We start from the raw sequence: 26,962 nt of genomic DNA on the forward strand, positions 1-26,962 counted from the left end.
AGAGAATGAAATGGTTGAATGGCTTCACTGACTCGATTTTTAAATTGTTCTTTTTTTTTTTAAAGAAAAACATATTGAGTTAAATGGGTTGTTTATATATTTTGGATATTAACCCCTATCATTCATATCATTTACAAACATCTTCTCCTATTTGGTAGGTCATCTTTTCATTTTGCTGATGGCTTCCTTTACTGTCTAAAACTTTTAAAAGTAAATTAGGTCCCATTTGCTTATTTTTTGTTTTTATTTTTAAGCTTTAGCAAACAGAGCCAAAAATTTTACTACAATTTATGTTGTGATTTGTTATAAGACAGTAAAACGACCACAAGCCACACACAGTTAAGAATACTGCATATAGTATTACTGGCCTCACTATTCCTCATCGAGATCTTATTGTACAGCAAATAGAAGATAATACAGTAGTTTGTGCACGCATGCTCAGTGGCTTCGGTCATGTCTTGACTCTGCAATCCCATGGACTGTCACCCACCAGGCTCCTCTGTGCATGTGATTCTCCAGGCAAGAATACTGGAGTGGGTTGCCATGCTGTTCTCCAGGGGATTTTTCTGACCCAGGGGTTGAACCCACATCGTTTATGTCTCCTGCAATGGCAGGCGGGTTCTTTACCACTAGCACCACCTGGGAAGCCCAATATAGTAGCTTACTTCCAGTTAAAGAGATTTAGCTCTGATTTAGCATACATCTCTTCAACTCTTTTTCAATGTGCTTCTAAAAAGTGTTTCTTAATTTGGGATCTTTTCCCCCCTTTCTGGCTATTCCTCCCTTACTTTGAATATTTCAAACAATGGGTTAATCATTTACTCTCTATTTTGTCTTTAATGTTAAAAATTTTCCCTATTTCAACAATCTTTGCAGATGGTCATTAATATTCACATACATTCTTAACTCAAAAAATGGAAAATGAAGTAAATGAGTAACAATGAAAAGTGAAATAACTTTGCTTTTGTTTATTTACTTGGTATAAATATATTCCCATGGTATGGCATCTCTTCCAGTTTTAACATAATAGATAAACTATAGATTCATATGGATTTAGATTCACATAAAATCAAACCTCCAAAAGGAGAAGAATTTACTACAGTTACCTACTTTTCTGGCTAGTTTTCTTTTTTTCCCTCTAACCTAAATGTTAGAAACTTTAAAAATTATCTTTAATGTCAAGGATTAAAATATTTTTAAATTTATAAAATAATTTATATCCATAATTCATTAAATCTTGAGATACCAAAATTCACATATTGTAAACATCTAAGAGGAAATCTATGTAAGTTGTTATATAAAACTACATGCAGAACTATATATCTATATAAAACTATTAAAATAAAGGTAGAAGACTAATAAGCAAACACGTTCACATTTTCAGAATTGAGTAATAATATACAAACTAAAAAAAAATGAATATCTCATTCAGCTACAGACATAATTCAAAGACTGATATACTATGACCTTATAATTGCAACCAAACAATTATCTGGTAGCAAAATTAATGCTCTACTGACTGTAATTTTGAAACTTAGAGGGCTATAAATTACTAAATTAAGAAATTTCCTATATTGTTTATTGGACTATTTAATAACCATGGAGTCTAAAATATATAATAATTAATATTAATTTTATTTATTCTTTAGGTACTAATTCTCATTAAGTAAATGTCTGTCCCTGAATATACAAAGAAAGATATAAATTATACTGAAGCTTATTAGTCTACTAAATGACAAGGACTTGGAGATTGTAAAACTACACTGTACTTTTCATGAAGAAAAACTTCCTCTACAGATGGAACGTTGTCCAGGATTGACCACATGCTGGTTCACAAGGCAAGCCTTGATAAATTTAAGAAAATGGAAATCATATTGGGACTTCCCTGGCAGTCCAGTGTTACGACTTTGCCTTCCATGGAGAGGGTGAAGATTTGATCCCTGGTGAGGGAGCTAAGATCCCACATGCCTCAGGGCCGAGAACCAAAAAGTAAAACAAAAGCAACACTGTAACAAATTCAACACAGACTTTTACCAAAAAAAAAAAAAAAAGAAATCATATGAAGCATCTTTTCTGATCACAGCGCTATGAGATTAGAAATACACTATAAAGAAAAAAAAGTATAAAAAAAAATCACAAACACGTGGAGGCTAAACAATTTGCTACTAAACAACCAATAGATCACTGAAGAAATCAAAAATACCTGGAGACAAAAGAAAATGAAAGCACAACGATCCAAAAACCTAAGGGCTGCAGCAAAAACAGTTCCAAGAAGGAACTTTATAGCAACACAATCATACCTCAGAAAACAAGAAAAAAAATCTCCAACAACCTAACTTACACTTGAACCAACTAGAGAAAGAAGAACAAACACAACCTAAGGCTAGTAGAGGAAAAGAAATCATACAGATCAGGGCAGCAATAAATGAAGTAAGGAAAAAGAAAACAATAGCAAAGATTAATGAAACTAAAAGCTGGTTCTTTAAAAAGACAAACAAAATTGATAAGCCTTTAGCCACGCTTGTCAAGAAAAAAAATGGAGATGACTCAAATCAATAAAATTAGAAATGAAGGAGAAGTTAAAACTGACACCACAAAAATATAAAGGATCATGAGACACTACAACAAGCAACTGTATGTTAATAAAATGCACAACCTGGAAGAAACGGACAAATTCTTAGAAAAGTACAGTCTCCCAAGACTGAAACAGCAAGAAAAAGAAATTATGAACAGACCAATTAGAAGCACTGAAATTGAAACCGTGATTAAAAACCTCCCAACAAACAAAAGTCCAGGACCTGACAGCTTCAGAGATGAATTCTACCAAAAATCTAGAGAAGAGCTAACATCTATTCTTTTGAAATTGTTCCAAAAAATTACAGAGGAAGAAAAACATCCCAGCACGGATGCAAGCATTTTTCAATATCCACAATTAAGTGTGATACACGAAATCAACAAATTGAAGACTAAAAACCATATGATCATCTCAATACAAATGATATAAAACAGATACAGACTCCTAGACTAAGTGAACAAATTTATGGTGGAGGGGAGGGATAGGGAGTTTGAAATCAACATGTACACACTGCTATGTTAAAACAGATAACCAACAGTGACCAACTCTGTTCAATGTCATAAGTGAGAGGAGAGGTTGGGAAAGAATGGATATATGTATATGCATGGCTGAGTCTCTTTGCTGTCCACCAGAAACAACCACAATATTGTTGACTATTCTACAATATAAAATAAAAAGTTTAAAAAAATAAAAGAAAAAAAAGAAAAACTTCCTCTAGTATTAATGCTCTCAACAAATAATTTCATTATAAACAAACTTTAAAATAATAAAAATAAAAATATTTACTATTCTTAATACTGATTAGGCTAAGGAGTTATGATTTAAAGGCACCCACTCTTGACTTTTTAAAGAAAATCATTCTTTAATAAAGACTATCTTCTTAACAGGAAATTATATACTAAGTCATTATATTGAATGGTGAAGCATTATAAGGGCTGCCATTAATATCAGAAACTAAAATAAGATACTACTCATACCATTGTTATTTACTACTTTGCCGGCAATTCAAGCCAATCCAATTCCAGTAAGTCAGCTATACTGACAAGGGAAAGCGGAAACAAAAATAACACTTTGTTGTATGTTCTGACTGCAAAACCCAATAGATCTAGCTAAAAAATCATTGTAACTAACATGTGAGTTCCAAAGGTAGTTGAATACAAATAAAGATACAAAAATCAATACATTAATAGCTTTCAAACTGATCTCCAACAAAAGCACCTGGAAGTTATAATGAGAGAAATTTGCAAAAACCACCAAAAAAAGTCAAATACATAGGAATGAAGCAGGAGGCAGATGGCCCTCCCCCAGGGTAAAGCAGTTGGAAATTCATTCCCTATTGACCAAAACTCCAAGATGAAAATGGAGACTAGCAGAACAATTAAGGGAGAAGGCTGGGCCCTGCCCAGACCACATATCCCTCATTCCCAAAGTCCGGAGACCTTCCTGATCACACATGCCCATAGAAGCTCCTTGAAGGTCAAAGAGGAGTGATGTTAACTAATGCCAGGTTACCCATATGCCTTTGCAGTAGGATCCATCTTGGCTAAGAGACGTGCATGCACACATGGAAGGATCCTGAGATATACCAAATATGGACTGTGAACCAGGCAAATCAAAGTGACTGGCCAAAGGAAAACCGGAAGAAATGCCTCATGTAAGTGATTTAAACCGCCACAAGGGCACAACTCAGGGACTGTCCCTCTGAGTCTGCCCGTGTGTCTATCCATCCAAACTGTACTCTTTTCCCTCTTAATAAACACTTTATTTGCTTCACTACTTTCCATCTTTGTGGAAATTCTGTTCTGCAAAGCTGAAGGGGCAGGGCCCTTGTCACTGACTACTAGTCTAGTGGCCAGGATCTGGTGCTTTCACCACCAGAACTCGGTCTCAATCTCTGGCTGGGAAGCCAAGCCCTGCTCCAAGCCATCGCAGGCCCAGACCATCCAAGATCAGGAATAGTCCTTTGAATAAGATATACATAGAAAGCATGTGAACCAAATTATATAATTGTAATGAGACATAAAAAAGAGAAAACTTGAATAAAAAGTATAACTATGCTTTTAGAATACAAAATGTTAGTATTTTACTGAGGATGGTAAATCTCTTTCAGTATATATTTGGCACACAGCATCATTTCAAATCACGTTTGTCTTATGTATTTTACTGTTAAGAACGTAAGAAGTTTTTTCATATTTAGCAAACCTAAGAAGCAAAAATGGTATCATTTGTTAATTAGCTAGTGTAAGAAAACCCAAAATCCTCTGTCAATGCTTTAATCACAAACTATAAGTACTAATAGAGGCTTAAGTCCTTCTTGCGATTATACATAATGGAGCTTTCTTTGCCCCTTATGAAGTACAATGCTTAAAAACATAACAGAAAGCAAACAGCACCCAGTATCATGTTATTATCTTCTGTTACTAATCTCGTGGCCTGGGGAAGATTTCAAGATGATCTTTCTTGTTATTTCAATCAGATTCAAGTCTTCCTGTGAGCCTGTTTCTACGAGCTCCTGAATACGAATATATTTGAGTATAATCTCTACTTCCTGCTTCTGACTAACATATACCTTAGACCTATATGCTATCACTTCCTTAGACTCTATCCTTAGGATAATGAACTTAAGGTTCATTATTTTAAACGGCCTCTTTTAAAAATGTCCTCTCCTCCACTGAATAACCCAATTGCATTTTATTGACGACAATGATAATGATTTTGTCTCTAAGTTGCATTTCCATCATACTATACTGGCTGGCCCAACTCTTAAATCTTAACTCTTAAATCATAATTCAAGAAATGATGGTTTACAAAGCTCCAACAAAAATAAAATATTTATAAATATTTTATAAAATTTAAGAAGTGAGATTCAATATATAATCACTAATTTTAAAACTTTTAATGAGACATTTGGCTTTTGGGGATCTACTAAGTCTTTAAAAAACAGTATGCATTTTATACTTACAGGACCACTAGCTCAGACTAGCCTCATTTCAAATGTTCAACAGTCATGACAGAGGGTGGATACTGTATTGAATAGCACAAGTTTAGAAGATTCCTCTGGAAGGCTAATGAGTATAGTATTCCCTGTGTTGTTCCATGGTTAGGAGAATTTTTCTATTGTCTTGATACTTACTGAGCACTTTGGCTCAATGTCAAATTCTTATTCCTTGAGTTTTCTGAAAATACTGCTTTAATATTGAATTGTTCTGCATATTGTTGTTGAAGAGTCTGAGGTCAATCTAATTTTCTTTTCTTTTAAAATAACCTAATCTTTTAGCATGGAGGCCTGGAGGATTTCTTTTTTGTATTTATTTTTACCTTTGAAGTATCAAAGTTTTGCTAAACTTCCTCAAGATCAATTTTCACAAGCACATGGTGGGCACTTTCAACATATAGATTCTGGTTTTCTACTTCAGAAAAGTTCATACTCAATTAAACATGAGTTCTATTTCAATGTTTTGTTTTTCTCCTTAAGGATTCCAATTGCAGGTATGTTAGATCTTTTTGCCTACCATTTATATTAGTCCTTTTCTCTCTGATCCTTTATTTTGTCTTCATTTGACCCATTTTCCTCAATGTGCTTCATTAAATTTTCAGTCATCTCTATTCCTCCTTGGTACCCTGTAATTTACTCTTAATTTTTAAAATGATTCTTTTTCTTCATCTTCTAGTCAACTTTTACTTCACATCTTCCTAGTATTTATCTACTCTGGCTCCAAGTTTCTGAATTTCTTATTCATATATTCTTCTGCCTTTTCATATCTATAAAGGCTTAAGGATATTTAATATGGGTCATGGTGTTCTGTTACTGGTAACTGCTTCATGGTTGGTTTAGGAAAAAAAAATTTAATAGCTAAAATGTTTCGATTCTCATATTCTGCGTTTTCCTTGTAGTACCTACGTACATACATAACCTGCAATTTCCTAGGCAGTGTGTGAAAAGTAAAAGTGTTGGTCACTCAGTCAAGTCGACTCTCTGTGACCCCAGGGGCTGTAGCGTGCCAGGCTCTTCAGTGTGTAGTTTTTCTTTAACTAGCAATAAAAGTTGTATACAGTAAGGAAAAGATTTAGGATCCATTCTCCGGTTTTTTAGTTCGAAAGCTCCTTCTTCTGAAATTAAGCCAAAGAGAGATATTAGTGTGTCTTCTAACAGCATGATTTTCTTACTTCTACAGGACACTTAAATTTCCCCATCTTGTGTCCTTTCCCTTCATCACCAAGCCTACGAGGGAGAACGATTTCATCCTCAGAAGAAGCACTCTCCTGATCTGCTGCCTAGGGTCTTATGTTCCCTAGGAGACAAAAGTCTCCTTTTGATTTCTGAACAGCCAATGCTCTAAGTGAATCTAAGCCCAAATCTTAGGATTTTCCCACCAAGGTAAGATTTTTCTAAAAACAATTTTAATTGTAAATTACCACCCCTAGGGCTGCTGATTCAACCCCTCTTGTCTTTTCCATGTAGTCTCTGCAGTCTTCATGAACTCTAAAATGGGATCTGAAGCTGAGTAGGCCAGATATAGGTATTTATTTCTCTCTTTCCTAGTAACGTGAAGTTCTTAGTTTTCTCCAACACAGGTTATGAATATTTTATTTTATCCGATCTTTTTTGTTGATTTTATATGAAATCTTTTTAGACTGTGTAGGAAAATTCAGATTTAGATGGCCACCACTACTATGGGAATATCAGATCACCTTGCCTGCATCCTGAGAAATCTGTATGCAGGTCCAGAAGCAATAGTTAGAACTGGACATGAACAATGGACAGGTTCAAAAGTGGGAAAGGAGTATATCAAGGCTGCATATTGTCATCCTGCTTATTTAACTTATATGCAGAATAAATCACGTGAAATGCCAGACTGGATGAAACACAAGCTGGAATCAAGATGGCCAGGCGAAATATCAATAACCTCAGATATACAGATGACACCACCCTTATGGCAGAAAGGTAAGAGGAACTAAAGAGTCTCTTGATGAAGGTGAAAGAGGAGAATGAAAAAGCTGGCTTAAAACTTAACATTCAAAAAACTAAGATCAAGGCATCCAGTCCCATCAATTCATGGCTAACAGATGGAGAAACACAATGGAAACAGTAACAGACTATCTTCTTTGGTTCCAAAATCACTGCAGATGGTGACTGCAGCCATGAAATTCAAAGATGCTTGCTCCTTGGAAGAAAAGCTAAGAGAAACCTAGACAGTGTATTAAAAAGCAGAGACATTACTTTGCCAACAAAGGTCCATCTAGTCAGAGTTATGGTTTTTCTAGTAGTCAAGTATGGATGTGAGAATTGGATCATAAAGAAGGCTGAGTGCTAAAGAATTGATGCTTTTGAACTGTGGTGTTGGAGAAGACTCTTGAAAGTCCCTTTGGACTGCAAGGAGATCAAACCAGTCAATGCTAAAGGAAATCAATCCTGAATATTCATTGGAAGGACTGATGTTGAAGCTCCAATACTCTGACTACCTGATGCGAAGAGCCGACACATTAGAAGAGATCCTGATGCTGGGAAAGATTTAAGGCAGGAGGAGAAGGGGACGACAGGGGACGAGATGGTTGGATAGCATCACTGACTCAACGGACATGAATTTGAGCAAGCTCCAGGAGATGGCGAAGTGGACAGAGAAGCCTGGCGTGCTGCAGTTCATGGGGTCACAAACAGCTGGACACAACTTAGCGACTGAACAACCACTAGCAGCAGTAGTGTAGTGTTAGTCGCTCAGTCGTGTCCGACTCTTTGCGATCCCACAGACTGTAGCCTGCCAGGCTCCTCTGTCCATGGGATTCTCCAGGCAAGAATACTGGAGTGGGTTGCCATTCCCTTCCCCAGAGGATCTTTCTGACCCAGGAATAGAACCCGGGTCTCCTGCATTGCAAGCAGATTCTTTACCGTCTAAGCGACAGGGAAGATCCAGGAGATCTTAATTCATCAAGAACTCTCAGTGTCTTTTTATTTGAATGCTAAAGCTGAAACTCCAGTACTTTGCCCACCTCATGTGAAGAGTTGACTCATTGGAAAAGACTCTGATGCTGGGAGGGATTGGGGGCAGGAGGAGAAGGGGACGACAGAGGATGAGATGGCTGGATGGCATCACCAACTCGATGGATGTGAGTCTGAGTGAACTCCAGGAGATGGTGATGGACAGGGAGGCCTGGCGTGCTGCAATTCATGGGGTCACAAAGAGTTGGACATGAATGAGTGACAGAACTGAACTGAACAGTCTCTAGTTCAGTCTCTTCTGGTTTTTCCTGTGGTCATGTATGGATGTGAGAGTTGGACTGTGAAGAAGGCTGAGCGCCAAAGAATTGATGCTTTTGAACTGTGGTGTTGAAGAAGACTCTTGAGAGTCCCTTGGACTGCAAGGAGATCCAACCAGTCCATTCTGAAGGAGATCAGCCCTGGGATTTCTTTGGAAGGAATGATGCTAAAGCTGAAACTCCAGTACTTTGGCCACCTCATGAGAAGAGTTGACTCATTGGAAAAGACCTTGATGCTGGGAGGGACTGGGGGCAGGAGGAGAAGGGGACGACAGAGGATGAGATGGCTGGATGGCATCACTGACTCGATGGACATGAGTCTGGGTGAACTCTGGGAGTTGGTGATGGACAGGGAGGCCTGGTGTGCTGGGATTCATGGGGTCGCAAAGAGTCGGACACGACTGAGCAACTGAACTTAACTGAACTCTTCAAATACTACCTTTAATAAGGGCTTCCCTGGTGGCTCAGATCGTAGAGCGTCTGCCCGCAATGCGGGAGACCCAGGGTTCAACCCCTGGGTTGAGAAGATCCCCTGGAGAAGGAAATGGCAACCCACTCCAGTATTCTTGCCTGGAAAATCCCATGGACAGAGGACCCTGGTAGGCTACAGGCCATGGGGTCGCAAAGAGTCAGATATGACTAAGCAACTTCACTTTCCTTCTTTATTTAATAAAAACTGAACCCTTGGTAACTTATGATTAGCACCAGCCATAAGCCCTTATAAATGATGGACACAATAATTAAAAGAGCCACATAATTCAAAAGTATGTAAAGGAGGAGACCAACTAATTCACCTTGCAAAAAAGACATGCCACTCTGTGGTACATTTGATACCTTAGAGTAAAAAAGTGTTATCTAGATATTACTATGAAAGAATTAAGTAAAATAAACTTTCATTTCTACTAAAAGCAGCAATCTTTCATGATCAGTAACTGCAGATTTAATAAGGCTATTGAAAAACAGTTGATAATAAATTTCAAAGTCTTTAACTTAGGAAATAATTTTGATACATGACAATGAGTCTGTTCAACAAAATTAAAGGCATAAAGCAGACTAAAAGTAAATGACAACAGAAAATTCTTACTGTTAGACAAGATTTATGATCTACTTGAGCAGCTTCCATACATTATTTGATATGCTTAGGATTATAGCCTAACAGGGAACCAAAAATCAACATAATGAATAAAATAAAGAACAAGGGCTAAGAAATAACCCAAGAATTCAATACAGAGATGAATATTATGAAGTTATAAATATGGAACTAGGGCTAAGAACAAGGGCTAAGAAATAACCCAAGAATTCAATACAGAGATGAATATTATGAAGTTATAAATATGGAACTAGATACTAAATATTTCCTTCTTTAAAAACAAGTAAACTGATGTTTTTTCATAAGGTTTTCTATAGATAATAACTGCCACCAGGCAATTAACTCAAGTTAAAACACAAAGGTATATGAGGCAGTAAGACAGAGGAAAACAGTCTAATCTGTTAGGAAAAAGATGTAAAAGCTGTGTTGGTGATCATGCTGATATTGTTCTTTGATTTCCCCAACCAACAAGAACATGGTCCCCATTCTCTTACAACAGAACAGAATTTTTATTATCAATGACTGTTAATTTTGCTTATTTTGAGGCCTTTAATTTATGCTAGTAGGTTGTCCTATAAGGTGGATCAGATGTCATATTCTCTAAGGACAATTCCTGTCTTAATGTTTAGGGACAAAAATGTGGCCTGTTTTCCATATTCAAATAAGCATGAAACCGAGTACCAATACAACTTAAAAAGCATTTACGAACAATCTTCTAACTATTCCCTTAATCAAGAGAGACCAGAATAAACCAGGCTGATTTCTTTACTGGTAGCCTTTATATATTTACTAAAAACATTTGAGAGCTAAAGTATTTAGTAATAAATGAGTGACTGAATGCTTCTATATTAATTCAGATCTCAGATGTATACAAAATGCTTGCTTAAACAATATGTTTTCAATAAAGTCTAGCAAATACTCAAATTTTCAACTTTTGTCTCTTAAGATCCTTACATATACTAGATTTAATGCCCACTCCAAATTCAAAAAAACACTCTGAAGTCATGCAAAGTGAAAATTCTAATTTCAGATTCTAATCATTTGTAAATTCCCACAATGTAAAAACTTAAAAGCATTTCTTTCCTTTCAGAAATGTCCCTTCCAATGACAGGTTCAGTTCAGTTCAGTAACTCAGTCGTGTCTAACTCTTTGCAACCGCATGAATTGCAGCATACCAGGCCTCCCTGTCCATCACCAGCTCCTGGAGTTCACCCAAACTCATGTCCATCGAGTCGGTGATGACATCCAGCCATCTCATCCTCTGTCGTCCCCTTCTCCTCCTGCCCCCAATCCCTCCCAGCATCCATCAGGGTCTTTTCCAATGAGTCAACTCTTCTCATTAGGTGGCCAAAGCATTGGGGTTTCAGCTTCAGCATCAGTCCTTCCAATGAACACGCAGGACTGGTCTCCTTTAGGATGGACTGGTTGGATCTCCTTGCAGTCCAAGGGACTCTCAAGAGTCTTCTCTAACACCACAGTTCAAAAGCATCAATTTTTCCGCACTCAGCTTTCTTCACAGTCCAACTTTCACATCCATACATGACCACGGGAAAAACCATAGCCTTGATTAGACGGACCTTTGTTGGCAAAGTAATATCTCTGCTTTTAATGACAGGTTAGTAAATAATAAAATAAAACTTTTAGATTTCCATTACCCACATTACCATCTTGTACAGATAGAGAAATCATTCTTTCTTGATCAGGTGCAATACTAATGCAAACACTGATATTTTTAGTTAGAATACCTGACACTAAAGGAAGAATTATGAAACTAGAACTTCTCTGTGTAGAAAAGCCAGAATAGATTCTAACTTATATGCTTTATAATTTTACCTTTAAGAGCATAGAAGTAGCAATGGATCAAGCACTTTATTCAGAGAAGTAAGAACAACTGTATAAAATAAACATCTCACTGATATTTAAAAAATTTTTCTTGCTTAAAAGCTAGATGTTAATTTTATAAAACATATCAACAAATATCTAAAAATATACAGCTCATGGATTTATAAATCTCCTTCCTCTGTACTAATAATTTGAAACTACTTTTTAAAAAAAGGCAAAAATTTAAAACCATATTAAAATCTAGCTTCTGAAAACACTTTCTTTCACATTCTATAAACTCAGAAAAAAGCTGCACTTTACTCAGAATGTAGTTTTTTTAATTTTGTAAACTAAAAATTAAAATTCAAACTTTGGATTCTGCCAGAGCAAGGCAAGTAAACTTACAGGGACTGTTTCCCTATCTTTTAAATGGTGATGTATATAATACCTCATCATGGGTCTATAGGAAAGATCAGACAACAGATTGTCTGAAGTCTGGTGCTGAGCACACAGTGGACCCTCAATCAATGATACATATCATTCGGAAGTTAAAGACAGGACATCTGCAGGAACTACCTCTTCCTATATCAAATTCTTTGGTGTCAACAGTCTCAGATGTGAAGACAATTATGAATTTTGTTACAGATTCTTAAGAAGACATATCCCTTTTGTTCCCTTCCCGAAGAGTCAATGATTAAATTGGCAATTTGTTGTTTTCATTACCATTGTGTAACTATTTGTCCTTACCATTTTATGAAATACAATTTCAAAACCATCTTCAATAAATGGGGCTAACAAATAACTCTGCAATGGGTCTGAAATTTAATCCAACACCATACATACTTGTCAGTATTTCCTGAATCTGTTCTTTAAAACACTATGAAGTTTTGTTTCCTTTTTTCACTTCTCTTTATCAACTTTCTCTGGGTTTCAGTCTTTCCAGGAGAGCACTGAGCGCCCCTCAATGTATAACGAAGGACATGGAATCCCTGTCCTTCAGGTACTGAATTGAATGAATGGTCCATTTGGGAAATACTGCATGTTTCTAACACAAAGAAAAAACTGGGCCATTTAAAATGAAGTTATAAAAAAGCAAGGCTTCAAAAAAAAAATGAATTTGAGATACTCAATTTATGTAGACTAATTACATATTATGTAAATCGACCTATATAGGCATGCATAAATATCAGGTCATCCTGTGGTTTTCTCTCATCTTTAAGCCCAGCGCTATCCGTAAGAATCTTCTGTCATTGTGTAAATAGTCTACATCATTGATCCCCAGTAAGGTAGTCACCAACCAAACAGGGTTACTAAAAAGTTAAGAGTAAAAAACTTAATCTTTTATTAAATTTAACTATTAAATTTAAATAGCCACACAAATTTACTACAATGGTGAACAAAGCCTTACACATTCTCTTTTCTCTTTATCAAGATGGTCTCATTGAACACCTTGTTTTAAACCCCTTCTGTGATATCTCTAAGATCAGACAGCTTGACAAAACTGTAATCTCAAAAGCAAACAACTACGGAAACAGAACTTTAAAAGCCACCTTTAAAATGCACTTTTTCATGAAGACCACTGCAGTCAATTATTTTAATTTTCTAATCACAGTTTACTAAAGAAAAAAAAAAGGCATACATCTCAGAGTGCTTCAAATTTAACTTTAACAATACAGTATATAACTTCCCTTCTGAATTATTTGTCAGCTACATAATTACTCTCAGGGTAAAATAAAGGCATAATTAAAAACAAGTAAAGCATAAACCAAAGTACAACCAAGCAGAATTAAGAGAACAAATGAAAAGTATTCTGTATCTATCTATTCACTGTGATAATACAGAAATTAATGACTAGAAATATGATGGCTCAAATGCAAGAATACAATGAATTGGTCAGTGAAGAGCTGTGTAATTTTTATCTCTAGTATTATTTACCACACCACCAAAGATCAAGAGTTACCTCAATTTTAAGGGATTTTTGGATGACTGATGATGGCTCTTTCCAATTAAATCTAAGCATACATTATTTTAAAGTAAAATGATTAAAAAGCTATCATAAAAATATGTTAAGGGTTTTAAGCGCCCTCTCTGTTTCTTCCTTTTTTCATAAGCTTCCTCTCTCTCCTCTCCACATGTAAACACAGTCTTTTTTTTAAAGCACAAATGTAGGTGTTAAGAAGAAAAACAACTCTCGATGCATGTCAGTTAAGAACTGCCTCTCTCTGGGATTGGTATTAATGTCATCACTACCAATCAATTTCTCCTTTCTTCTGCCTATCAACTTGGCTTTCAGTATCCTGGGGGTGGGAAGGTAGGTAGGAGGGTGGAACAAGGAAAACAGCATCAGTATTCAAACACAAGATTCAAAAGAATTCAAACAATGTGAATGCAAGTTATTTGCTAAACTATATATAAATTTTTGAAAGATTGCTGACTTGATTTTTTTTGTTTGTTTGTTTGGCATTTGAGTAAACATAAAAAAAACTTACTAAAGTGTAAAGTAAAGTGAAGTCGCTCAGTCGTGTCCTACTCTTTGCGACCCCATGTAAGGTAGCCTGCCAGGCTCCTCCATCCATGGGATTTTCCAGGCAAGAATACTGGAGTGGGTTGCCATTTCCATCTCCAGGGGATCTTCCCAACCCAGGCATCAAACCCAGGTCTCCTGCACTGCAGGCAGACTCCACAGTCTGAGTCACCAGGGCACCGCTCCCCCGCCACCTAAAAAAATCAACTTACTATTTTGTGTCAAAGCTTGAAGTAGACAATCCAAGCATCCTTCTAAACTATCATCAGTTCTGTCAACAGCTGTTATCTTCAGCTTCTTCAGGGTATCACTGAGATTATCTGCTTAGAGAAAAAAAGAGAAATCAGAAACCTCACTAACCATCATGTTTCATGATAAACAGTACAAAGAAGCAAAAGGCTCCCATTATGGGGAATTAATTTTCATATACATTCCAAAATGGCAATGGACTATACAATTACTCATTTTTTAATACAATTTTATCCATTTAACTCATATAAAATAGTCATTGTATCTGTATGATACCAAGAATATTCTATAGTCACAGAACATCTTTTCAGCATTCTTATGCCTTATTTATTGTTCATGAACCAGCTATGGTTAACTGAAAAAAATGAAAAGTCCACAAAAACTTACATAAGCTTTCCAAGTAATAATGGATTAACCAACTCTGGTTAACTGAAAAAAACGAAAAGTCCACAAAAACTTACATAAGCTTTCCAAGTAATAATGGATTACATTTTTTTGGCTTCCTCTGTTGCATTTTAAATATATAAAATGAAAATGAAGCTTTAGAAAAGTTTCAAAATAATTTGACTTAAAATAAAATAAAGTCTGTTTATTATTATGGGCTTCCCTGATGGCTCAGATGGTAAATAATCTGCCTGCAATGCGGGAGACCCAAGGATGGGGAAGATCCCCTGGGGAAGGATAGGAATGGCTACCCACTCCAGTATCCTTGCTTGGAGAATTCCATGAACAGAAGTCCCTGTCTACGGGGATGCTCAATAATACAAAGCTTTTTAAAACTGCCATTTAAACACTTCAAAGTACTGCTTTAAATCAAAAGGTGCACATTTTGGATTTTACAGCACTTTGCATGCTCAGTCACTAAGTCAAGTCTGACTTTTTGCGACCCCATGCACTGTAGCCCTCCCGACTCCTCTGTACACGGGATTTCCCAGGCAAGAATACTGGAGTGATTGCCATTTCCTCCTCCAGAGGATCTTCCAGACCCAAAGATTGAACCCGTGTCTACTGCATTGACAGGTGGGTTCTTTACCACTGAGCTACCTGGGAGGCCCTTTAAAACACTGCTCTTCTCCTAAATTATATATGGATTTCTCCAGACCATAGATTGTTAAAATTTTTTTACATATTAAAAATTATTTAGGATGCCAAGGAGTTACTAAATTTTTATTGAAATATATTTGATGTATAATGTTATATAAATAACAGGTATAGAATACAGTGATTCACAATTTTTTAAGGTTATAATCCATTTATAGTTATTATAAAATACTTGCTATATTCCCTATATTGTACAATATACCCTTGTAGCTTATTCTCTACATCACAGTTTGTAGTACTTAATCCTTTACCCTTTTATTGCCCATGCCTTATTCTATGTATCAGTGAGTCTGTTGCTTTTTTACTGTATTTACTAGTTTGTTGTATTTTTTAAATTCCACATATAAATGATATCATACAGTATTTGTCTGACTTATTTCACTTAGCATAATACTCTCTAGGTCTACCCACCTTGTTGCAAATGGCAGAATTTCCTTCCTTTTTAATACTGGAACACTGAGACAAATAATGTGTGATATCATTTATATGTAGAATCTAAAAAATACAGCAAACTAGTAAATATAGCGAAAAAAAAAACCCAGCCTCACCAATAACAGAGAACAAAGCAGTGGTAACCAGTGTGGAGAACAAAGGGGAGAGGGGCTGCTATGAACACTGGGATGAATGTATCATTTTGAATTAGTGTTTTGATATGTATACCCAGGAGTGGAATTACAGGGCTTATATGGTGGTTCTATTTTTAGAGAAATCTCCATGGTGTTTTCCGGTGGTTACACCAATTTACATTCCTACTAACAGTATACAAGGATTCCCTTTTCTTCACATCCTCACCAGCATGTGTTACTTGTGGTCTTTCTAATGACAGCCATTCTGCCAGGTGTTAGCTGACAGCTCATTGTGGTTCTGACATATTTTCCTGATGATTAATGATGTTGAACATTTTTTAATGTGCCTAATAGTCATCTGCATGTCTTTGGAAAATATCTGTTCAGGTCTTCTGTCCATTTTTTAATCAGGTTGTTTGTTTTTTTCTGATTTTCGCTGTATCAGCTACTTATATATTTAGGAACATTAACCCCTTATTGGTCATATTATTAGTAAATATTTTCTCTCATTCAGTTGGCTTTTCATTTTGCTGATGCTTTCCTTTGATGCACAAATGCTTTTAAGTTTAACTAGGTCCCATTTGTTTATTTTTGCTTTAATTTATTTCCTTTGCTTTAGGAGACTGATCCAAAAAACTATTGCTACAATTTATATGAAAAGGTGTTCTGTCTATATTTTCCTCTAGGAATTTTATAATTTCTGGTCCTACATTTAGGCCTCTAATCCATTTGGAGTCTAGCTTTGCATATGGTATTAGAAAATGTTCTAATTTCATTCTTTTCCATGCAGCTATCCAGTTTTCCCAGCACTACTTATTGAAGACACCATCTTTTCTCCATTGTATGGTCTTGCTTCCTTTGTTGCATATTAATTGGCCATAAGTGTGTCAGTTTATTTCTGGGCTTTCTATTCTCTTTCAGTTATCTATGGTGCTGCCTGTGCCAGCACCATGCTGTTTTGATGACCACAGCTTTGTAGTATAGTCTGAAGTAAAGGTGTGTCATTCCTTCAGCTCTGGTCTTCTTTCTCAGGATAGTTTTGGCTTTTCAGGGTCTTTTGTGCTTCCATACAAATTATTAACTTATTTGTTTTAGTTCTGTGAAAAATGCCATTGGTATTTTGACAAGGATTGCATCTGTAGATTGCCTTGGGTAGTATGGTCATTTTAACAATAGTAATTCTTTCAATCCAAGAATATTGTATATCTTCACCTGCTTGTAAAATCTCAATTTCCTTCATCAATGTCTCATAGTTTTCCAAGTACAGGTCTTTTAACTCCTCAGGTTGGTTTATTCCTACGTATTTTATTCTCTTTGATGCAACAGTACATGGGATTATCATCATAACTTCTTTTTCTGATAGTTCATTGTTAGTGTACAGAAACGCAATAAATTTCTGTATAATAATTTTGTATTCTGCAACTTTACCAAATTCATTGATAAGGTGTGCTAGTTTCTGGTGGTGTGTTTAGTATTTTCTGTGTATAGTATCATGTACAAAAGAGCTCTTTTTAAAATTATTTATATTGATATTTAACATACTAAAAATTAAAAATGAGACTTTTAAAGACTGACTTTAGTAATTCACTTAAAACTAAAATAAAACTATTAACATAATTATATTTTTAATGAAAAATACTTCAAAACTGAGAAAACTTACTGAAGAGCAGCATTGCTCTACATTTTCACAAGTCTCTATAATGTCTGCCCTACAGAAGAAAACTGGATCCTCCTATCTGCTTCTGTACTCAATCTTTTATATTTGTTGTTTTGATTGAGTAGATGAAAAAAACTCAGCCTCACACATATACACGGTTGAGAAACAGGAGAGTATTTTAACTGCCTCTTCAGATAATCAATTCAGTTCAGTCGCTAAGTTGTGTCCGACTCTTTGCGAACCCATGAATCGCAGCACGCCAGGCCTCCTTGTCCATCACCAACTCCCGGAGTTCACCCAAACTCATGTGCATCGAGTTGGTGATGCCATCCAGCCATCTCATCCTCTGTCGTCCCCTTCTCCTCCTGCTTCCAATGAGTCAACTCTTCGCATGAGGTGGCCAAAGTATTGGAGTTTCAGCTTCAGCATCAATCCTTCCAATGAACACCTTTAGGATGGACTGGTTGGATCTCCTTGCAGTCCAAGGGACTCTCAAGAGTCTTCTCCAACACCACAGTTCAAAAGCATCAATTCTTCGGCGCTCAGCTTTCTTCACAGTCCAACTCTCACATCCATACATGACCACTGGAAAAACCATAGCCTTGACTAGATGGACCTTTGTTGGCAAAGTAATATCTCTGCTTTTGAATATGCTATCTAGGTTGGTCATAACTTTTCTTCCAAGGAGTAAGCATCTTTTAATTTCATGGCTGCAATCACCATCTGCAGTAATTTTGGAGTCCCCAAAAATAAAGTCTGACACTGTTTCCACTATTTTCCCATCCATTTCCCATGGAGTGATGGGACTAGATGCCATGATCTTCGTTTTCTGAATGTTGAGCTTTAAGCCAACTTTTTCACTCTCCTCTTTCACTTTCATCAAGAGGCTTTTTAGTTCCTCTTCACTTTCTGCCATAAGGGTGGTGTCATCTGCATATCTGACGTTACTGATATTTCTCCCGGCAATCTTGATTCCAGCTTCTGCTTCTTCCAGCCCAGCATTTCTCATGATGTACTCTGCATAGAAGTTAAATAAGCAGAGTGACAATATACAGCCTTGACATACTCCTTTTCCTATTTGGAACCAGTCTGTTGTTCCATGTCCAGTTCTAACTGTTGCTTCCTGACCTGCATATAGGCTTCAGATAATGGTGGGCATTATTTGATACCATACCAAAACTTAATGAGCAGTATTTTTTAAAATATTAGTTGCCATGTGAAATCTGAAACAATACAAATGAGCACTGCCAAGTTACATGAAAATCCATTGCTCTTTTGCACTCTGAAGCTTTTATACATGCAATAGATTTATCATTGATGAATTGATCATTTAAAAAATTAGGTCATGGAGACATGCATATCTTCCAAATATCGACACATTTCATTGTACTATTTCAAGATATCATATTTGTTAATATCATCACTAATCTTTTTAAAGACTAGGTATTAGCACGCTATCAAGATGAAAGTGATACAAGTTTTCCAGAGTTCCAATTTTCTCTTAAAAATTCTTAATTTTATCACTAGGAACAGATACTGTCAATTTTTTTCTTCAGTGACAAATTAACCTCATTCATTTGTGAGAAAATATCTGCCAAATATGAAAAGCCAGTTTATCTCTCAGTTCTTAAAAAAAAGTTATTCCAAGGAAAAAAAGTATCTCAGTCAGCTCACAACTCAAGAGTGCACAACTGCTTTGCTTAGAGATAACTATCAGAGTTTACAATGCAATGCAAGTGTTTTATGTGTACTTCCCATTTTATCACAGTATACTTTCAAAATGTGTATGAAAAGGTTGAAAGTTTTAAAACATGGTCTTTTTTTTTGATGTGGAACATGCTAAAAATCTACACTGAATTTGTTCAACACTGCTTCTGTTTTGTGTTTTGTTTTCTTCTTTTTTATTTTTTATTTTTTTTGACCCTGAGCCATGGGAGATCTTAGCTCCCAGATCAGGGACTGAACCCATACTTGATACATTGGAAGGCAAAGTTTTAACTACTGGACCGCCAGGGAAGCCCACATCATTGACATTCTTAAATGAAATTGGCATTTTTTTCAAACTCAAGGATATGATAATAAAGAATATAATAACTACTAATTATTGCAGTTTGCTGCTACTACTGATTAGCACACACTGAAGCACCAGCAGTTTTCAACTCCAATTACTTTTAGAACACTGTGAATGCAAACGTCAACACGGTGAAAAAGAGAAAAAAAAATGTCTTGATACTACGCAAATAGTTTTGACATCACAGACACCCTAATAGGTTACCAAAGACCCCTGAGATTGCTGCTCTAGTATTTGAATTTCAGGCATTTTCGTACTTCAAAGTAACGTATAAATTTTAATAGAATTTTGTACAGTATCACAGGAATCCAAGTCTAAACCCCAACCACTAATGCTAAAGAAGCTGAAGCTGAACAGTTCTATTAAGACCTACAAGACCTTCTGGAACCAACACCAAAAAAAGGTCCTTTTCTTCACAGGGGTGCCAGTCACTTCGTTGTGTCTGACTCTTTGTGACCCTATGGACTGTAGCCCGCCAGGCTTCTCAGTCCATGGGATTTTCCAGGCAAGAATACTGGAGTGGGTTGCCATTCCCTTCTCCAGGGGATCTTCCTGACCCAGGGATCAAACTCAGGACTCTTGCATTGCAGGCAGATTCTTTACGCTCTGACTCACAAGAAAAGCCTTATCATAGGGGACTGGAATGCAAAAGCAGGAAGTCAAGAGATACCTGGAGTAACTGGCAAAGTTAACCTTGGAGTACAAAATGAAGAAGGGCAAAGGCTAACAGTTTTGCCAAGAGAATGCACTGTTCATAGCAAACACACTCTTCCAACAACATGGAAGACTACTCTACACATGGAGATCACCAAATGGTCAATACTGAAATCAGACTGATTATATTCTTCCCAGCTGAAGATGCAGAAACTCTATACAGTCAGCAAAAACAAGACCAGGAGCTGACTGTGGTTCAGATCATGAACTCAGGCATTTTCTTACTTCAAATAAGGTATAAACTTTTTTTTTCTTTATTTATTTCTTTTTTAATTGGAGGCTAACTACTTTACAATATTGTGGTGGTTTTTGCCATACATTCACATGAATCAGCCATGTGTATACATGTGTTCCCCATCCTGACCCTCCCTCCCATCTCCCTCCCCATCCCATCCCTCAGGGTCATCCCAGTGCACCAGCCCTGAGCACCCTGCCTCAAATAAGGTATAAACTTTAATGGACGTACTGCAAAATTCAGACTTAAACAGAAGAAAGAAGGGAACTACTATGCTGCTCGAGTATGACCTAATCAAATCCCTCATGATTATCCAGTGGAAGTCACAAATAGATTCAAGGGATTAGATTTGACAGACAGAGTGCCTGAAGAACTATGGACGAAGGTTCGTAGCACTAGGAGGTGGTGATCGAAAAAGAAATATAAAAAGGCAAAATGGTTGTCTGAGGAGGCTTTACAAATAGCTGAGAAAAGAAGACACATGAAAGGCAATGGAGAAAAGGAAAGATATGCCCATCTGAATGCAGAGTGCCAAAGAACAGCAAGGAGAGATAAGACAGCCTTCCTCAGTGATCAGTGCAAAGAAATAGAGGAAAACAACAGAATGGGAAAGACTAGAGATCGCTTCAAGAAAACTAGAGATACCAAGGGAACATTTCAAGCAAAGATGGGCACAATAAAGGACAGAAATGGTATGGACCTAACAGAAGCAGAAGATACTAAGAAGAGGTGGCAGAATACACAGAAGAACTGTACAAAAAAGGTCTTGATGACCTGGACAACCACAATGGTGTGGTCACTCACCTACAGTCAGACATCCTGGAGTGTGAAGTCAAGTGGGCCTTAGGAAGCATCACTATGAACAAAGCTAGTGGAGGTGATGGAATTCCAGCTGAGCTATTTCAAATCCTAAAAGATGCTGCTGTTAAAGTGCTGCATTCAATATGTCAGCAAATTTGGAAAACTCAGTAGTGGCCACAGAACTGAAAAAGGTCAGTTTTCATTCCAATCCCAAGGAAGGGCAATGCCAAAGAATGTGCAAACTAATACACAATTGCACTCAATTCATATACCAGAAAGTCATGCTCAAAATTCTCCAAGCTACGCTTCAATAGTACATGAACGGAGAACTTCCAGATGTATAAGCTGGATTTAGAAAAGACAGAGGAACTGGAGATCAAGTTGCCAACATCCGTTGGATCATAGAAAAAACTAGAGAAATTTCAGAAAAACATCTACTTCTGCTTCATTAACTACGTGAACGCCTTTGTGTGGATCACAGCAAACTGTGGAAAATTCTTAAAGAGATGGGAATACTAGATTACCTTACCTAACTCCTGAGAAACCTGTATGCTGGTCAAGAAGCAACAGTTAGAAATGGACATGGAACAATGGACTGGTTCAAATTTGAAAAAGGAGAACATCAAGGCTGTATACTGTCAAACCTGCTTATTTAACTTGTATGCAGAGCACATCATGCGAAATGCCGGACTGCATGAAGCACAAGCTGGAATCAAGATTGCCGGGAGAAATATAAACAACCTCAGATATGCAGATGACAGCACCCTATGGCAGAAAGCTAAGAAGAACTAAAGAGCCTCTTGATGAAGGTGAAGGAGGAGAGTGAAGAAGCTGGCTTAAAATTCAACATTAAAAAAACGAAGATCATGGCATCTGGTCCCATCACTTCATACTTCATAGCAAACAGACGGGGAAAAAATGGAAAAAGTGACAGACTTTATTTTCTTGGGCTCCAAAATCACTGCGAACGGTGACTGCAGCCATGAAATTAAAAGACCTTTGCTCTGTAGAAGAAAAGCTATAACAAATCTAGACAGCATATTAAAAGCAGAGCTATCGCCTTACCAACAAAGGTCCATATAGTAAAAGCTATGGTTCTTCCAGTAGTCCTGTAAGGATGTAAGAGTTGCAACATGAAGGCTGAGTTCCTAAGAACTGATACTTTCAAACTGTGCTCTTGAGAGTCCTTTGGTCTACAAGGAAATCAAACCAGTCAATGCTAAAAGAAATCAACCTTGAATACTCATTGGAAGGACTGATGCTGACACTGAAGCTCCAATACTTTGGTCATCAGATGTGAACAGCAGTCTCACTGGAAAAGACCCTGATGCTGGAAAAGATTGAGGGCAGGAGGAGGAGGAGGCAGCAGAGGATGAGACAGTTAGATGGCATCATCAGCTCAATGGACATGACTCTGAGCAAACTCAGGGAAGACAGGGAAGCCTGGCATGCTGCAGTCCATGGGGTCACAAACAGTCGGACATTACTGACTGACTAAAGAACAATTATTAAATAAGTGGTCATTTATTTTCCATGCTAACCCAGGAAAAAGTAAACTTAAAATTTATGTTATATAATACAAACATTTTCCAGTGATGCCTCATACAACTCGTGGCTAACCTAATCATCCTAAATAAACTTTATTAAAAATTCACAACCACTGTTAATACTTATTTTCTTAAGAGAGCTCAAATAGCTTAAGAAATTGATTTTTTTCCCTAAAGGAAAAGAAAACTATGTCCATATGTATGTCTTTTGTTAACTAAAAACTCATAGGGAATCATATCTCAGATATACTTGTTCAATCTTAGTACGTAGCTATCAGGTTAATTTTTCTGAAATAAAGTATGACTAAGATACAATATCTAAGTTGATATTACTAAAAGTAACAAATAGTTACCACAAAACTGAGGAAAAAAACAAGATACCCTGTTAGTCAAATTATAATAATCCATCAAAACTATTAGTCGACAAGTAATAAAAGTAGTTAAGACTTATTTAGTACTATGTGTATAGACATCTGGACCTGTTTTACTTCTTTCTTTTCCTTGATTCCATCCCCAATGCTCCCTGCATGACATCCCCTTCTCATTAAGTCTCAGCCTAACTGTCACCACCCCAGAGACCATCCGTGCTCATCTAAATCTTCTCTTCCTCAACCCTCCAGGGTCATTTTCCATCACTGCATCCAGCCTTCACAGCTGCTCCACCACTATATTGTATGGGGCACCTTGTCAATTACCGTCATTGCATTATACCTATTACTCGGCACAAAAAGGCAGCCAGTCAGTATTTGTTAAATTTACTCAGTGCATAAAGGAACGCATTCCTTACTTGCAGAAAGCTGTCTAGCTGCCATCCTCTGTAACACCCACTTATGAGCCAAAGTATACCAGCGGGGAAGGGAAGGTATTCAATAAATGTTACCTGTTAAATATGCATTCCGTATTATCAGAAATATAAATCAGGATGTTATATTTTAAAATAGAGATATTAATGAAGCCAATTTAAGTACTTAAGAATATAAAATATATAACTAAAAACTACATACATTTTTAAAAAGATTTCTACTCAATTAAAAAAACCATTCAGTCTGTCCATAGAAATAATTATATATGTAATGATGTGAGATTTCTTGAGGAAAAGTTCACTAAATTCTTCATACAGAGACAGTCAAAGCTGTCAACAGAATTATTACAAATTTAATATATCTTTTAAGCATTTAAAGGTCCGTCTGGTCAAGGCTATGGTTTTTCCAGTGGTCATGTATGGATGTGAGAGTTGGACTGTGAAGAAACCTGAGCACTGAAGAATTGATGCTTTTGAACTGTGGTGTTGGAGAAGACTCTTGAGAGTCCCTTGGACTACAAGGAGATCCAACCAGTCCATTCTAAAGGAGATCAGTCCTGGGTGTTCATTGGAAGGACTGATGCTAAAGCTGAAACTCCAATACTTTGGCCACCTGATGCGAAGAGCTGACTCACTGGAAAAGACCCTGATGCTGGGAGGGATTGGGGGCAGGAGGAGAAGGGGACGACAGAGGATGAGATGGCTGGATGGCATCACCGACTCGATGGATATGAGTTTGGGTAAACTCCGGGAGTTGGTGATAGACAGGGAGGCCTGGCATGCTGCGATTCATGGGGTCGCAAAGAGTTGGACACGACTGAGAGACTGAACTGAACTTAAGCATTTTAAATGAATTAAGAGGCTACTACTTAAAAAACTCTTGCCGTGAGTCCGTTTAAAAAGTGTTAGAATGTTGATATCTTGATGGGAATAGTGATTACATAAGTATGTCACAGCTCAAACTGTACACTTAAAATCTGTGCATTTTAGTTTGCATGAATTATACCTCATTAAAAGAGCATACTGGAAAATAAAATGAGGCAGTAAGCCCTTTTCCACTGGTCTCAAGCTTCCTTACTAGGAATTTCTATTACAGTGGCACTTCTGCCTCCTCACTCGGCATCTGCCACCTCCATTATCCAGGAGAGGAATGATTTATTTCACTAATGAGATGAAAGAGAAGAACTAGGTATGCATAGCTCAGCCCCTTTTGGGCTCCTGATCTTTTAGCAGAAGGGGCAAGAATTCTGCTTCTCCCTCTCTTTGGCTGTCCAGCGCACCAGTAACAAGCTTATTAGTAAACATATCTAAGTCAGCCCTGAAGTATTAGCTGTTATTTTGTGACTACGCAAATAAGCCCTGTCCTTCACTCTAGACTTTATCAATTTTAAAGCAGTTATTTTGAATTCCACCAGAGAATTCATCTGCTTATATCGCCAATGATTCTGAACTTGGGCAGGGATGCTATGCTAAGTTGCTTCAGTCATGTCCAACTCTTTGCAACCCCATGGACCATAGCCTGCCAGACTCCTAAGTCCATGGGATTCTCTAGGGAAGAGTACTGGTGTGGGCTGCCAACAGAGGGTATTATTTTTGGACTCCCTCAAACTATGACAGTACATCTCAGTAGTGAATCCTTACCATCTGAATTTTTTGTGCATACATCCATATTTCTGTATTTTACATTTACTAATGATTTAAGACAGGCTTCCATGGTGGCTCAGTCAGTAAAGAATCTGCCCTCAATGCAGAGGACCCTGTTTTGATCCCTAGGTCAGGAAGATCCCCTGGAGAAGAAAATGGCAACCCACTCCATTATTCTTGCCTAGAGAATCCCACGGACAGAGAAGCCTGGTGGGCTACAGTTCATGGGGTCACAAAGAGTTGGACATGATTTAGTGACTAAACCACCACCAGACTTAAGGCACTGTAACTGAAAACTTCTAAGCTTCTGGCTGGTGGGGAGGGCATGTTCTAATAGAAAATTTCTAAGCTCCTGGCTGGTGCGGAGGACAGGGACAATAAGTAAAGCAGGCTAATTTGCATGAAAAGTTCTAGTATTAAGCAGTATTAACAACTAAAATGAATTTTTTTTCTTAAAAGAATAATTTCTTATATGACAGCATATGGTCTAGCTTATCTTATGAAAGAAAATATGACATCTTCAAAGAGTTAAAGGAAAACTGACTTCGGTCATTAATTCTGTGTCTCCTACTTCTTAACCACTCAATCACTCTTAAAATCACAATCTAATGAAGTACTCTAAAACTAAAATTAGTCTGGCAAAAGTCTTAAATGATATCTTGACAAATCCAATGGACTTTTCTTGACTCTCTTATTTAATATCCTTGCAACAAGACTCTTTCTCCTCCACTTACTTCAAAACACCAGCGTCTCTGAACATTTGTTCTTGGTCTTCTTCTTCTGTACCTGCCCATTAATGTTAGTGTGACCTTGGTTTCGCCCAGAGTCCTCTTCTCTCTCTGGATAACAGACATGTTCACCAGAGAATTAGAAAGGGATGCTGATCAGTAACAAAAATACGCAAATAATTCAATCAAAAGATGGGCAGGAGACTTAGACATGTCTCCAAAGACATACAGATAGCCAACAGACATAACAGACATATGAAAAGATGCTAAACAATGCTGATTATTAGAGAAGTGCAAATCAAAATACAATGGTTACCACATGATTCAGCAATCCCACTCAGCATATGTATCTTTTTTAATTAGAGCCTTCATTTTTTCCAGATATACACCTAGGAGTAGGATTCCTGGATCATGTGATAATGACCTATACAGGAACAGAATCTAAAAAAGTATGGATACATATCTATATAACTATATATATATATACACACATATATAAAAGAATGGGAAAAAAATATACATATATACAGTCACTAAGTCATGTCCCACTCTTGCAACCCCATGGATGGTAGCCCCTCAGGC

At 37.0% G+C, this 26,962-nt stretch overlaps 1 protein-coding gene across 6 annotated transcripts in view; it reads right to left on the reverse strand.

The window, feature by feature from the left end:
• Positions 1-26,962, reverse strand: part of RAP1GDS1 (Rap1 GTPase-GDP dissociation stimulator 1) — a 149,673-nt gene that overhangs the window by 87,220 nt on the left and 35,491 nt on the right. For 3 of the 6 annotated variants that reach the window (XM_044946191.2, XM_044946195.2, XM_044946190.2), the window contains exon 2: positions 14,478-14,588. In XM_044946191.2, coding sequence (XP_044802126.1) covers positions 14,478-14,588 — 111 coding nt within the window. Of the gene's footprint in view, positions 1-14,477; positions 14,589-26,386; positions 26,492-26,962 lie in introns of all 6 variants that reach the window. The other 3 variants (XM_044946192.2, XM_044946193.2, XM_006049505.4) reach the window with 3 other exon arrangements.

The sequence above is a fragment of the Bubalus bubalis genome, chromosome 7, assembly GCF_019923935.1.
Source record: "Bubalus bubalis isolate 160015118507 breed Murrah chromosome 7, NDDB_SH_1, whole genome shotgun sequence".
NCBI lineage: Eukaryota > Metazoa > Chordata > Mammalia > Artiodactyla > Bovidae > Bubalus > Bubalus bubalis.